This window comes from Corylus avellana, chromosome ca8, assembly GCF_901000735.1.
Source record: "Corylus avellana chromosome ca8, CavTom2PMs-1.0".
Lineage (NCBI taxonomy): Eukaryota > Viridiplantae > Streptophyta > Magnoliopsida > Fagales > Betulaceae > Corylus > Corylus avellana.
This window is the reverse complement of record NC_081548.1, coordinates 19394722-19408184: the sequence shown is the minus strand read 5'-3', so window position 1 is coordinate 19408184 and position 13463 is coordinate 19394722. Positions and strand designations below refer to the sequence as shown.

Sequence of the window (13463 nt, the reverse complement as noted above, 5' to 3'; positions counted from 1 at the left end):
AAAAAAAAACAAAAAAAGAAGAAGAAGATCGAAGAAGAGAGATTTTTGATTTGAAGAAGCTCTGATTTGGTTTATTTTGATTTGGTTTATTTTGATTTGATTTGAGAGATTTTTGATTTTTGATTTGAAGAGAAGAAGATCGAACAAGCATAAGGTTTATTTTTTGATTTTTTGAAGATTTTTTAGATTTGGGTTTTTGAAAGTGGAGGAAAGAAGAGAGAGAGTGTGTGAAAATGGAGGAAAGAAGAGAGAAGAGGCAGAGAGAGTGAAAATGGAGGAAAGAAGAGATCGATCAGGCAAAGAGCAGGGGAGAAACGTACCAGACTTATATATATATTATTTTAATTGAAATAATATAAATTAATAAATTTTTTAATTGAAAAAAATATATATATTTTTTAATAATTTTAAATTATTGACGTGACAAAAAGCGACGTCAGAAAATTCTTAAGTGTTAAATCTAACACGTCAAAAATTTTTCGTTTCTAACATCCATAATTTAACGCCTGAAACATGTCAAAAAAATACCCCGTCAGGAGGATTTTCTGAAGTGTCAGACCACCTGACATGTCAGAAAACTTATGTCAACAAAAAATTGGTTTTTTGTAGTAAATGACACTTGTCACTTATTGAAATAAGTTTGAGAAAATTTCCTCCAAACCGAAATTTGTGTCCATGGATAAATGCATTTTAGTACATGTAATTTAGTGACGTAACGGAAGACTAAGGTAACTAACCAAATAACAGTGTCTTTGATTCTACAAAGAGAAGAGACGAAGTATTTGAGAAAAAATTCTCTGATTTGATGATAATTCAATTGATTGAGTTTTACATAACAAGTTAGCCTATTTATAGAAGATAAATACTTGTAGAGAAATTAAACATAATCCTAGTAGTATTAGTAAACCTAATCATAATACCAATAGTAAACCTAATCCTAATAATGAAAGGAAAATAATTAAAGCAAATCTAACCATATTAAGGAAAAAAAATAAAGTCCTACTAAAATAAAATAAAATCATAATATAAAATTAACTAACAATATATCAACAGAAATCATGACAATCTTCTTTTTGCATGTACTTCCATTGTTTGAAAACGAGCAAAATTCTAATCAAGCGACGTTACTCCAATATTATTTTTGATATTTTTCTTATTTTCATTTTTACCGAAAATATATGTAAAAATCGTCCTACATCATTTAGAGTTTTAGCCAAAAAAAAATATTTGAGTTTTAAAAATCCCAACCTTCAAAACAACTGATGAAATCATTAACGTGACCGCATCAAGAGTTATGGAAAAGGCAACTCTAAACCATATGCTTCCAAACATCTATCCTAGAATGTTAAGCAGGGCTTTGATGCCACTTTTCTTTGGGAGATAAATGGTTAGGAAATTTAACCAATGTTACATTGATAAATATACATATTTAAACATCACTCTAGTCCAAAAGCCTAAACTAATGGACTTGAATCTATTTAAATATATTAAGTACACTTTTTATTTATACTTTTTCAATGTAAGATTCAGCATTCGCAAGTGCACTCACAACAATTGTAGTCTCCATATACTTTTTTTAATTTTATTTTTAAAACAAAAATATTAACCAACTACACAAAACACCCATAACACTTAAAATTACTTTAATTTTCATGTCACATCAAAACACTTTTTCAAACAAATAACATAATACAACCTCTAAAAACCATTAACAAATTGAGCCTAATTATGCTCCTCCAACATAAAGCATAACCATTAACAAATTGAGCATTTAGGCATGGTCATAGCCGATTAAATTACCTCTTGGGGACCTCCAACGTAATATTAATTAGAGGAGAAATCCTTAAACACGGATATAACATCAAGTTTGCATTCAATGAACAAAAAATCACCCACCAAGTAGCCCTTTGATGCGTCATGGAGATCTCTCTTGGACAAAAATTTGCCATACCCACTACCGTTGTTGGGAAAGGGGTCAGAGAACCAATACTCAACTGTAAGGTAAGAGTTGGTCACATTATTAAATTTTCTTAGATTGGTTTTTCATGTAAATTTTTAGGAGAGAATTGTCTTATGTCCACGTCGAAAAGAAATGAAGGTTTTAGAGCATATTTTTGTGAAAGTCAAAGAGAACATACCTGGTTTTTCAAGATGATTGCTATTGATTTGGTCCCTTATTCGCAGCTTGTATTTTGCGTACAATTTTCTGTTGGGAGGAAGACTTTCTGAATCATCTAACATGAGGTAGAGAGACAAGAATGTGTCCGCTCCTGTTCCTTCCCCCTCCGGCTCAAGCCTCAACTTCCTATCTCCAAAATAGTATAAAGTTAACGGTTGTCAACTAATACAAATAAGAAGAGCTAACGAAACGCCAATCATGCATACCATCTTCGCCCTTCGATGGTGAATTCCTCAGAGTAATAAATTTTATCTTTCAAGTCAGCAAAGTTGTCAATCTTCCAAGTGAAATAATCACGTTGAGGTTGGTTTATCATCGACAAACACTCTCCTTTACAAATACCTTTAATAACAGAAACTTCTACCCCAAAGGCACAAGTGTCTTCAACAAGATAACCATTTGATGGATCATTGAGAGTCTCATGAGAAAGCAACTGGGCGAATCCCCATTCAGTCTTCAATTTATGAAAGCGTCTTACTACTCTCCCATTTGCTTCTGAGTTGTTGAGGTTCACAAGAAATTGTAAAGTCACATATCAAATCCTGATATAAATATATGAGAAATGCTATTTTTTCCCATCTCTTGTTTAATTCTATATATATATTTCAAATTTAGTATTAAATTTGTCGGACTTGCATGTGGTCTTATAGATCAAATGAAGAAGAAAGAAGAAGAAGAAAGAAGAAAGCAACAGCTGAAAGGAGAAGGGGAGTTCTGAAGATGCACCATTGATAACCGCCAACTTCAAACTGGCCAGAGTGACATTTTTCATCCTTCATCGCTAACAGTAAAGAGAAATTCTTGATTTGAAATGTATAATGATCATGAGCTGGTGATCACTAGTTGATCGTATGATTTCTGAGATAAAAATAAGGAAAAAAACATTATGTTCAAAAGATATAAGGCTAACTATTATTGTGATAGTTATATAATCAATCAGAGGGTCCAGAGGGTTTTGCAGTAGCGTAATTCTAAAATTTCCAAATCTAATACTAATTACTAAATTACTTTTGATACTTTTTGACAATTGATACTAAATCAGAGAGAGAATTACCAGTTTCATCAATGTCATCAGAGTGAGGATGGCAAGTTTTATCTTCCATGTCTTTCTTTTGAACTCTTGATCCTCCTGCAGATGGTACTATATATCAGCGGCGGATATATATACAGGGGCGCCCGGCCCTGGTAAAAAAAAATTTAAAAAAATTCTTTTTAAGTATTTTTAAGTTAAAATTTTGAGGGCACCCCCGGTGTAAAAAAAAGAAAAAATTCAATTTCTACTCTCATCGATCCAGCACGGCAATACGCTAAACAAAAAAATAAATAAAAAATAAAAAAACTTACCCTAAGTTCCTAAGCCAACAGTCGGACAGTCACCAAGGAAAAGAGAAAAACGTGAGTAATCTCAGCTTATCTCTTTCGTTCTCTACTCTTCCTTTTTTTTTTTCCCCCCCCTCTTTTTCTCACTTTTCTCTCACCATTTCCTTCCCCTCTTTCTCAAAACCTGTCTCTCAGTCTCTAATACTCACTTTTCTTTCCTTTCTTTTTTCCTGAGTTGACCGGGTAGATTTTAGAAGAAAGGGAGAAGATGAATAGACGATTTGAGAGGTGAAGCGTTAAGTGTGAGTTGAAAACCAAGCACGCAGTTCAAGGCCACGTGTGAGACAAAGAATGGCTTGGAAAAGTAGTGGAATGCATCTGGCATCCATTATAAGAGAAGCTGCGTAACTTTTGTAAATAGAAAGTTAGAAAATGGTAAGTTTTGGTTAGTTTGTTAGTTGATTATAATTGGGCTAAGCGGAATGGGCTGTTAGAAAATTGGTTAGCCCATTTGCTTTATAAAGCCTGCAGAAAATTCACCCACTACAAATTTCAAACAAAATTTGTGTTCATTTCACAACACTGGCACTACTTCTTACACGCTAACACTTAAGGCTGTACATGTAATAGCGATTAGCAAGCGTTTACTAACCGCCACTACCCACAACTAAACGCTATCCCCTAGCTTGTTCCCCCCAACCCTTTTTTTTTTTTTTTTTTTTTTTCATATAGAGTAGAAAAAAATAATAATAAAATCTCAAACACAAATATATGAGAGCTAAGGGTGCCCAAACAAGATCTCTCGTTCTCTGCCATAATTCGTGTTGAGATTTTTATTTTTTATTTTTTATTTTTTTATTTTATTAATCCTAATTAACTCATATAAACTAATGGACAATGTTAGTTATGTGTTCTTCTAGTGTTCTCCTCGTGTCCTTACAATTGTGATGTGACTTTTAAAATTACCATTGAATTTGAGAGTATCATTATTGACTTTTAATCTATTGGTGATTTTAAAAGCCACATCACGGTTAGGAGAACACCAAAAGAACACTAGAAAAACACCTAACATTTCCCTAAAAAAAATAACTCTATCATCATGCATTTGTGTAGAAAGTATCTTATCTCTTAATTTGAAGCTAGCTAGGGGAGTTCGGCCAAGAGCTCTCCTATTTGAAGAAAAAATATATATTTTTTATTGGATTACAATAACCTAAGTATCCATAAATAGGCGGCCAAATAAATATAAAAATATTCAATAAATGCGGCTAAATTAAAAGGACATAAATTTCCTCCAAATCAGTTTGGAGGAATATCATTCAGCTCATATAAAATAGTGCCAAGTGTCTAAGCATTTAGCATGCACATTAAATATTGAAGGTCATTAATAGCAGTTTACTAACTAAGGTTAACTTTTTTTTTTTTTTTTTTCTTCTTCTTTCGGTTAAACGTTAGACTAATGTTTTGTTTTTTCACCAAGGTTAGAACTAACGTTAAAAAGAAGAAGAGTTAACATTGGCTTAGAAGAAAAAAAAAAAATCGCATCTAAACAAGGTTATAAAATTTTAGTAAACCTAAATAAGGTGAAGTTGATGAGTCATATCAGAAGCATACATTTTTCTCCATATTTCTCAGGTTCTCTGCATATGCGGCTGAAAGACTATTGCTTTAGGAGAAAAAGACATATGTGATCGGAATTTTTTGGCAACGTGGAAACTATTATCATATTAAGGTACTCTTCTTGATATTTAACAATTGTGTCTTCGTGTTTTGGATAATAATTTGATTAATTTTAATCTTTATTCAGTTATCCCATTAACAGAGAGTAATCTAACATTTTGAATTTTTTATTTAAACTATTCATTTATCTCATTAACAGTGAGTTATTTAATGTCGTTGTATTTTTTATTTAAACTATTCATTTATCCCATTAACAGTGAGTTATCTAACGTTTTTGTATTTTTTTTTTAACTATGCATTTATCACTTTAATAGAGAGTTATCGAACGTTGTTGTATTTATTTATTTTTTTACACTTTGATTTTTCTTGTTTTTTCATCATTTTTATTTTTAATGGATGTTTAGATGTGATTTTTTTTTTTCTTCTAAGCCAACGTTAGCTCTTCTTCTTTTAAACGTTAGTTCTAAACTTTTTTTTATTTTTTTATTTTTGGTTTTTTATCTAATCTGACGTTAGTTCTTCACTTTTTAACATTAGTTCTAACCTTGGTGAAAAAAACAAAATGTTAGTCTAACGTTTAACCAAAAGATAAAAAAAAAAAAAAAAAAAAAAAAAAAAAAAGGGGCGTGGGGTTAACCTTAGTTAATAAACTGCTATTAATAACCTTTAATATTTAATGTGCATGTTAAATACTTAACACACTTGGCACCATTTTTATATGGGTTGAAGGATATTTCCTCCAAACAGGTTTGAAGGAAATTTCTGTCCAAGTTAAAATATTTCAAATTCACTTTCCTTCAACCTAATCTATAAAAGTAACATATGTCCCTTGAACATGTAAGATGCACATGTTTTTTTAATAGCAAGGATAAAGTTGGAAATTTTTTTATTAAAAACTCATGTGCATCTCACATGTTATTAAAAAAATAGACACATGTCACTTTTATAAATTAGGTTGGAGAAAATTCTTCCAATCCAGTTTGGAGGAGAACTTTGTCCAAGTTAAAATATTTCAAATTCACTTGTTTTAAATATTTCTCTCCTCTATTTACCCGATTAAACCTAGCTATCCATAAAGCCAAACCAAACAAAAGCCTAAGTAAAAATAGCTAACTACGTACAGTTATTTTACCTATTGGGAATGCTCTGGCTCGACTAATATATTTACTAAACCCAATTATATACAACAAAAATAATTTAGGGTAAAATCCATATACTCTCCTCAAATTACCACCCAATTGACAATATTTGTTATAAATTTTCAATTGTGACAATGTTCTCTCAAACTATCAAAAAATTGTCAATGTCCCCCATAAGGCTAGCAAAAAGATAAAAATGTCTCTATGTATTTCTAATATGACAAAAAATACCCCTATAAATTCAAAAAAATTAATTATTTAATTTAAAAAAGACCAAAATTTTAATTTAAAAAGAAATATTTTTTTTTTAAAAAAAATATTTTTTAAACGAAAATTTTTATTTATTTTTTTAAACGAATATATTTTTTTAAAAACGATTTTTTTTTTAAAACGGAAATTTTTATTTAAAAGAAACATTTATTTAAAAAAAAATTGTTTTAGAAAACGAAAATTTTTATTTAAAAGAGACATTTAAAAAAAAAAATCTTAAAAAACGAAAATTGTTAATTTTTTTTTAAACATAAATTTTAATTTTAATTTTTTTTAAAAAAAAAATCGAAATTTTTAATTTTTTTTCTTATAGAATGGATTTTTTAAAAAAATTTTAAGGGAAAAATATAAAATGGCCCTCCAAACTACCAAACATTTGTAATTTAGTCCTTCAATGTTCAAAATATAATAAAGTAGCCCTCCAAACTCCCAACCAGTTGCAATTTGGCCACTCAGTTAGTCAGCATCATCAAAAAGGATGGAAAAGTTAAAACGACGTCGTTTTGTTGAGGTAAAGTTACTAAAATGCCCTTTTAGGAATTTTTTTTTTTAATTTTTATTTTTTTTAAAAAAGCCCACTAAACGTTGTTGTTTTGCTTTCGAAAAAAACCCTTGCACGAGACTTCCGTCCAGCATTGAAGCACTCGTCTTCTTCATCAGGAACGCTCCAATTCGTCACTTCCCAAAACGATAGTCGGCCAGTTCCGTCCAACCTTTAGACCCATAATTGAAACCTAAAACCCAGTATAAGTACTGTGTCCAGGCCTAGAGTATTTCTTAAATTAACTCTTTAAGAAACTGAAACCACAGAAGTGGACCCCCAAAAAGAAAAAACAAAATTGATATCGTAAGTTTGAAGTGCATCTATGTTAAACTCGTGCAAGGGTCAATTAACTTGTTTGGATGTTAATTGCGTTGACAGAAGATGCAAAAGATTTTCCATCCAGTTCCCCGCCTTCTCTGCTTTCAGCTTTTCATTCGCAATTGCGTTGACAGAAGATGCAACATCTTTCGCATCTGCTGCTTTCAAAGCAGTCACTGATAGTCTCATTACAGATTTGAGTAAACCAATGTAATCGAAACTTTTCTGCAACAAGGAAGTACACATATTTTATCAAAGTTACAATTCTCGACTTTTGGTCAAAATAGAGGGAGATTATTTCACACACATCAAAGCATGCTGATAAATCCTATTTGATTTTTTTGCACTGATTTCCCTCCTAAATAAAACTTTACTTACTAAATACACAGACAACTCCATTATTTCAAACAGAAGATTGTGCATGCTACAAAATGGGGCAAAATTTTTTCGAGCACACCGTTTAGATCTATAGGCAACATCCACCATCAATCATGCACATGATCAGAACAAGGGTACACAAATGAGGATGATGGGCGACTTCTAGTTGCCAAAAACTGACAAAAGAGTTTAACATAGATGCACTTCAAACTTATGATATCAATTCTGTTTTTTTTTTTTTTTTTTTTTTGGGGGGGTCTACTTCTGTGATTTCAGTTTGTTAAAGAGTTAATTTAAGAATTCTCCACGCATGGACACAGTACCTGTACGGCTGTACTGGGTTTTAGGTTTCAATTATGGGTCTAAAGGTTGGGCAGAACTGGACTGTCGTTTTGGTAAGTGATGAACTGGAGTGTTCCTGATGAAGAAGATGAGTGCTTCAATGCTGGACGGAAGTCTCGTAAGGGTTATTTTTGAAAGCAAAACGACAACGTTTAGTGGACTTTTTTTTAAAAAAATTTTTTTCCTAAAAGGGCATTTTAGTAACTTTACCTCAACAAAACGACGTCGTTTTAACTTTTCCATCCATTTTGACGGTGCTGACTAACAGAGTGACCAAATTTTCAACTGGTTAGTAGGTTGGGGCTACTTTATTACATTTTGAACTTTTGGGGCTAAATTACAAATGGCTAGTAGTTTGGGAGGTCATTTTATATTTTTCCCAAATTTTAAATTTGCCACCCTTTGGAATTTTTTTTTTTAGTTTTTGGTTTTTTCTAGAAGTTTTATTATTTTTGTTTTTATTTTACTAAGGGTAGTTTCATCATTGGGGGAACATTGACAATTTTTTGTAAATTGTGGGGGACATTATCATAATTGAAAGTATGGGGGGAGACATTGTCAATTTGGTAGTAGTTTGAGGGAGATATGTGGACTTTCCCAATAAATTATATATGGTTTCAAAAAAAAATTATATATAAATAAAAATAGATATCCACCAGTAAAATAAGAATGCTACATTCTTTCGCATAACATTGTCTACTTTAATAGATTTTTGTGGAATGGGAAAGATGTTGTGGCTGCAAAGGCTAAAGTGGCTTGGCCTGAAGTTTGTTTCCCTAAAAAGGAGGGTGGTTTGGGTTTGAAGAGGCTTGAAGTATGGAATCAGACTATGCTTAGGCACATATGGAGTATTTTTAAAAAATGAGGATGGTTTGGGTTTGAAGAGGCTTGAAGTATGGAATCAGACTATGCTTAGGCACATATGGAGTACTTTTACTAGATCCGGCTTTCTATGGGTGGCATGGATTAATTAAAAATAATTTTCTAAAGCAAAAGAGTTTTTGGAGTGTTGGCATCCCCCAGAATTGTTCCCGGTGCTGGAGAAAGATACTCAATTTAAGGGATATTGCTAAAAAGTGTTTGAGGTTTGAGATTGGCAATGGGGAGAATATTTACCTTTGGTTGGATCTTTAGCATCCTGCTGGAATCTTAATTGAGAAATATGGCTATAGAGCTGTTTATGATGCTCAAAGTAGGGTGGAGGCCAAACTTTCTTCTGTTATACACAATGGAGACTGGTTTTAGAGGCATGCTAGATTTAATGTTTTAGTGGACATCCAAGCTAGACTCTCGAAAATCAGTTTGGGGCCTGTTGATAATCCTATCTGGACTGCTTCAAGGAAATGTATTTTTATTAATTCAGATACTTGGGAGGCTCTTAGGGAGAAAAATGAGCAAATTACTTGGTGGAAGTGCTATGAAAGGGAGGCTTGTTACAAGTGATAGGTTGTTGACTTGGGGTTACAAAGGAGATGTCAATTGCGTTTTTTGCAGGAACCATTTGGAAAGTCGTGATCAGCTTTTTTTTTTTTTTTTTTTTTTGATGAATAAGCATTTCATTAAAATCAAAGCTCAAAATAGAGCAACACTGAAACACAAATACAACCCCTTACAAAGACAGGGGAAAACAAAAAACCTACAAAACCAGCAACTACTCAACACCAAAACAGCCCCTTACAACCCTTACATATTAAAAACAAAAAACAAAACTACAAGCCAACATTACAGAGGATGGCAGAAGGCAAATTCCACAATGAACACAACAAAAGGTTCTCCCTAGTTCTAGGAAAACCTCTTTTTACAGCAATTCTAGCCCTGATTTCCCAGAAAATCTGCTTCAGTAGTTGCTCTTCAGTTTTTGGAACACCATCATGTCTAAGTTCATTTCTAGTACGCCAGAGATTATAAACAACAGAACCAAGAACCAATTGACAAATCAAGCACTTAAGAGAGTTCTTTCCCCACTTATTACAACCAAGCTGCACAAGATCATCCCAAATCACAGAAGGCATATCAATTTTACAACGAAACATGCAATATTTCCAAACTCTCGAACTAAAGCTGCATTCAAAGAAAATATGATCACGAGTTTCTAATTGAGAATGGCAGAAACAACACTGAACCTCACCCTTATAACCCCATTTGAGTAACCTCTCACCTGTAAGTAGTCTATCCTTCATAGCAAGCCACAAAATAAAAGCCTGCTTGGGAATAGCAAGAGGAAACCAAACTAACTTCCACCAAGTAACCTCTACATTCTTCTTTCTAAGGGCTTCCCAAGTCTCTGCACTAACAAAAACACCCTTTTTAGAAGCAGTCCAAACTGGCTTATCACATTGGCCTAAACAAACTTCAGAAAGCTTAGCTTGAATATCAACTAGAGCTTCTGATCTTGCAGGTCTCCAAAACCAATCTCCATTGCAAATGACAGAAGACAGCTTAGCTTCAATATTACTTTGAGCATCATAAACAACCCTAAAGCCATATTGCTCAATCAAAACTCCTGCAGGATGCCACAAATCCAGCCACATATGAATGCTATCCCCATGCCCAACTTCAAACTTCAAGAACCTTTTAGCAATAGATCTCAGCTTCAAAATTTTCCTCCAACTCCATGAACAATTTTGAGGAATACCTACACTCCAAAAACTCCTTCTTTTTAATAGATTTTCTCTAACCCAGGCAACCCAAATAGAACCAGACCTGGCAAATATACTGCAAATATGCCTAAGCATAGAAGTTTGATTCCAAGTTTCAAGCTTCTTTAAGCCCAAACCTCCCTCCTTTTTAGGAAAACAAAGATCAGACCAAGAAACCTTAGCTTTAGCTACACCTTCTTCTTTCCCATTCCATAAAAACCTATTGAACTTTTGTTCAATAGCTTTAATGATCTTTTTAGGAAGAATGAAAATTCCCATCCAATATACTTGTAAACTGTAAAGAACAGAAGATAACAACTGGAGCCTACCTGCATATGAAAGATTCTTAAAGAGCCAAGAATCTATACGACCAGAAATTCTGCTAAGTAAAGCCCCACAGTCAGCTGCAGAAAGTCTGGATGAAATAAGAGGAACCCCAAGATATCTCACAGGGAAATGACCTTCCTTCATCATCAAATCATCCAATAGAATATGCCTCATTCTATCTGAAACTCCAGAACAATAAAGAGAACTCTTAGAAGGATTAGCTTTCAACCCAGACAAATTTTCAAACTCAATAAGAGCAGCCTTGATAACTTTAATAGAACTCAAACTAGCTTCTGAAAAAATCAAAAGATCATCTGCAAAACACAAATGAGTAAGCTTCATTCTCTCACATTTAGGATGGAATTTAAAACCAACATTACCACCAGTATGTGCAGCCATAATCCGAGAGAAAACCTCCATAGCAAGAACAAACAAGTAAGGAGAAATAGGGTCACCCTGCCTCAGTCCCTTTTTACCTTCAAAATAGCCAACCAAAGTACCATTGATACAAACAGAAAATTTAGGAGAAGTAATACACGCCCTGATCCAGCTCAAAAATCTATTAGGAAAACCAAAACAATGAAGACAATGAAGCATAAATTTCCAATTCACCGAATCATAGGCCTTCATAAAGTCTATTTTCAAAGTACACCTAGGTTTTCCTTTTTCCTTATGATAACCCCTCACAAGTTCCTGAGCCAATAGAACATTCTCAGAAATATTCCTAGAAGGAATGAAAGCAGATTGGTTCATGCTCACCAAATCACCCAAAAAAGGCAACATCCTGTTAGACAAAATTTTAGTAATGCATTTATATATAACATTACAACAAGCAATAGGTCTAAAATCTCCCATGGCCAAAGGATTAACCTTTTTAGGAACCAAGGAAAGAATAGTAGCATTTACCTCCTTAAGCAATAAACCAGAAGTAAAAAAACCTTTAATAGCAGCCACTACCTCCTTACCCACAATAGACCAAGTAGACTTAAAAAAATCTGCAGAAAACCCATCAGGACCAGGGGCCCTATTGGCTTTCATATGAAACAAAGTATCTCTTATTTCAACTTCAGAAACCTCCTTCTCCATGGTAGCTGCATGTTCAGAGGAAATAGCAACAGAAATAAGCTGCCTAACTCTAGCTGCTTTGGCATCTGTGAAGTGTAGGTGATCTGTACCTAACAGATTCTTATAAAAGTCCTCAGCCACCCTTTTGATCTGATCAATATCATCCACTTTTGTGCCATGCTCATCCCACAGATAGTTGATAGTTTTCTTTGCATTTTGAACCTTAAGAGATTTATAAAAAAACTTATTATTCTGATCTCCCAAATTCAACCATTGATTCCTTGCCTTCTGCTTCAAGAAAGATTCCTCAGCTCTAGAAATAGAAACATAAGCATGAAGACATTCCCTCTCCTTAAGTAGACTATCAGCACTGCCAAAAGAAGCAAGAACATTATTTTGAGCTAAGTCCAGATTCTCTCGAGCCTGAATAACTTTTTGCTTCAAATTCCCAAAACAAACCAGATTTTTCTCTTTTAACACAGCTTTCACAGATCTAAGCTTAACATACAACTGAAACATTGGGACTCCCTCAACCTGAATACTCCAACCCTCCTTAACCCAATCCAAAAACCCTTTATGCTCTAACCAATAGTTATAGAACTTAAAAGGTTTAGGGCCAAAACTTTTAAAAGTACCTACTGAAATAATGATAGGAGAATGATCAGAAATGCCCCCTGAAAGGAATTCCACAGCCGTATTCCCAAAAAGACTCATCCAATTCACATTAGCCAAAACTCTATCCAGTTTTCTTGCTACAAACCGAGGCTCCTCACTTTTATTAGTCTAAGTATAAAAACACCCACTAAAATTTAGATCCAAAACTTCAATATCATTCAAACACTGACCAAATTCAACTTCATAAGAAGAGAGCTTATCAGATCCCCACTTTTCAGCCAAGGAAAGAACCACATTAAAATCCCCACAAATCATCCAAGGATTAGTACCTACTTTTGCCTTCATAGAACACAAATTAGTCCAAAGATGCTTTCTATCCACCCCCTGGTTAGCCCCATATACAAAAGAATGAAACCAACAGAAATTACTAGTAAGGGATTTAATAGAACAATTAATACTTTGCTCACTTTTATCCAAAACAGATATGTCATAATCAGAATTTTTCCAACAAATCCAGATTCTTCCCAAAAAATGTTTATCATAGTTAAAAACATAATCCCAATCCGGCACAATACAAGCCCTAACTTTTTCAGCCTTATTTTCCTTCACTCTAGTCTCAATCAAACAAATAAGACTAATCTTATGTT

The 13463-nt window shown here is 33.2% G+C and overlaps 1 protein-coding gene across 1 annotated transcript; it reads right to left on the bottom strand.

The window, feature by feature from the left end:
• Positions 1-1611: 1611 nt before the first annotated feature.
• LOC132190425 (MATH domain and coiled-coil domain-containing protein At3g58210-like) lies at positions 1612-3795 on the bottom strand. Its single transcript, XM_059605415.1, has 6 exons — positions 3524-3795; positions 3234-3361; positions 2906-3037; positions 2386-2674; positions 2139-2305; positions 1612-1994 (listed from the first exon to the last, which is right to left on the bottom strand). Exons 3-6 carry the CDS (start codon positions 2949-2951, stop codon positions 1825-1827), a joined length of 672 nt encoding a protein of 223 aa, XP_059461398.1. The 5' UTR covers positions 2952-3037; positions 3234-3361; positions 3524-3795; the 3' UTR covers positions 1612-1824.
• Positions 3796-13463: the final 9668 nt, after the last annotated feature.

What these genes read in the sequence shown, in the direction of transcription:
- LOC132190425 (XM_059605415.1), bottom strand. Translation starts at nt 2,951, where the DNA reads ATGAAAAATGTCACTCTGGCCAGTTTGAAGTTGGCGGTTATCAATG. An exon ending in GAAGTTGGCGGTTATCAATG is followed by an intron (nt 2,675 to 2,905) that starts GTGCATCTTCAG and finishes TCAACAACTCAG; the next exon opens with AAGCAAATGGGAGAGTAGTA. An exon ending in CAATCATCTTGAAAAACCAG is followed by an intron (nt 1,995 to 2,138) that starts GTATGTTCTCTT and finishes CTTACCTTACAG; the next exon opens with TTGAGTATTGGTTCTCTGAC.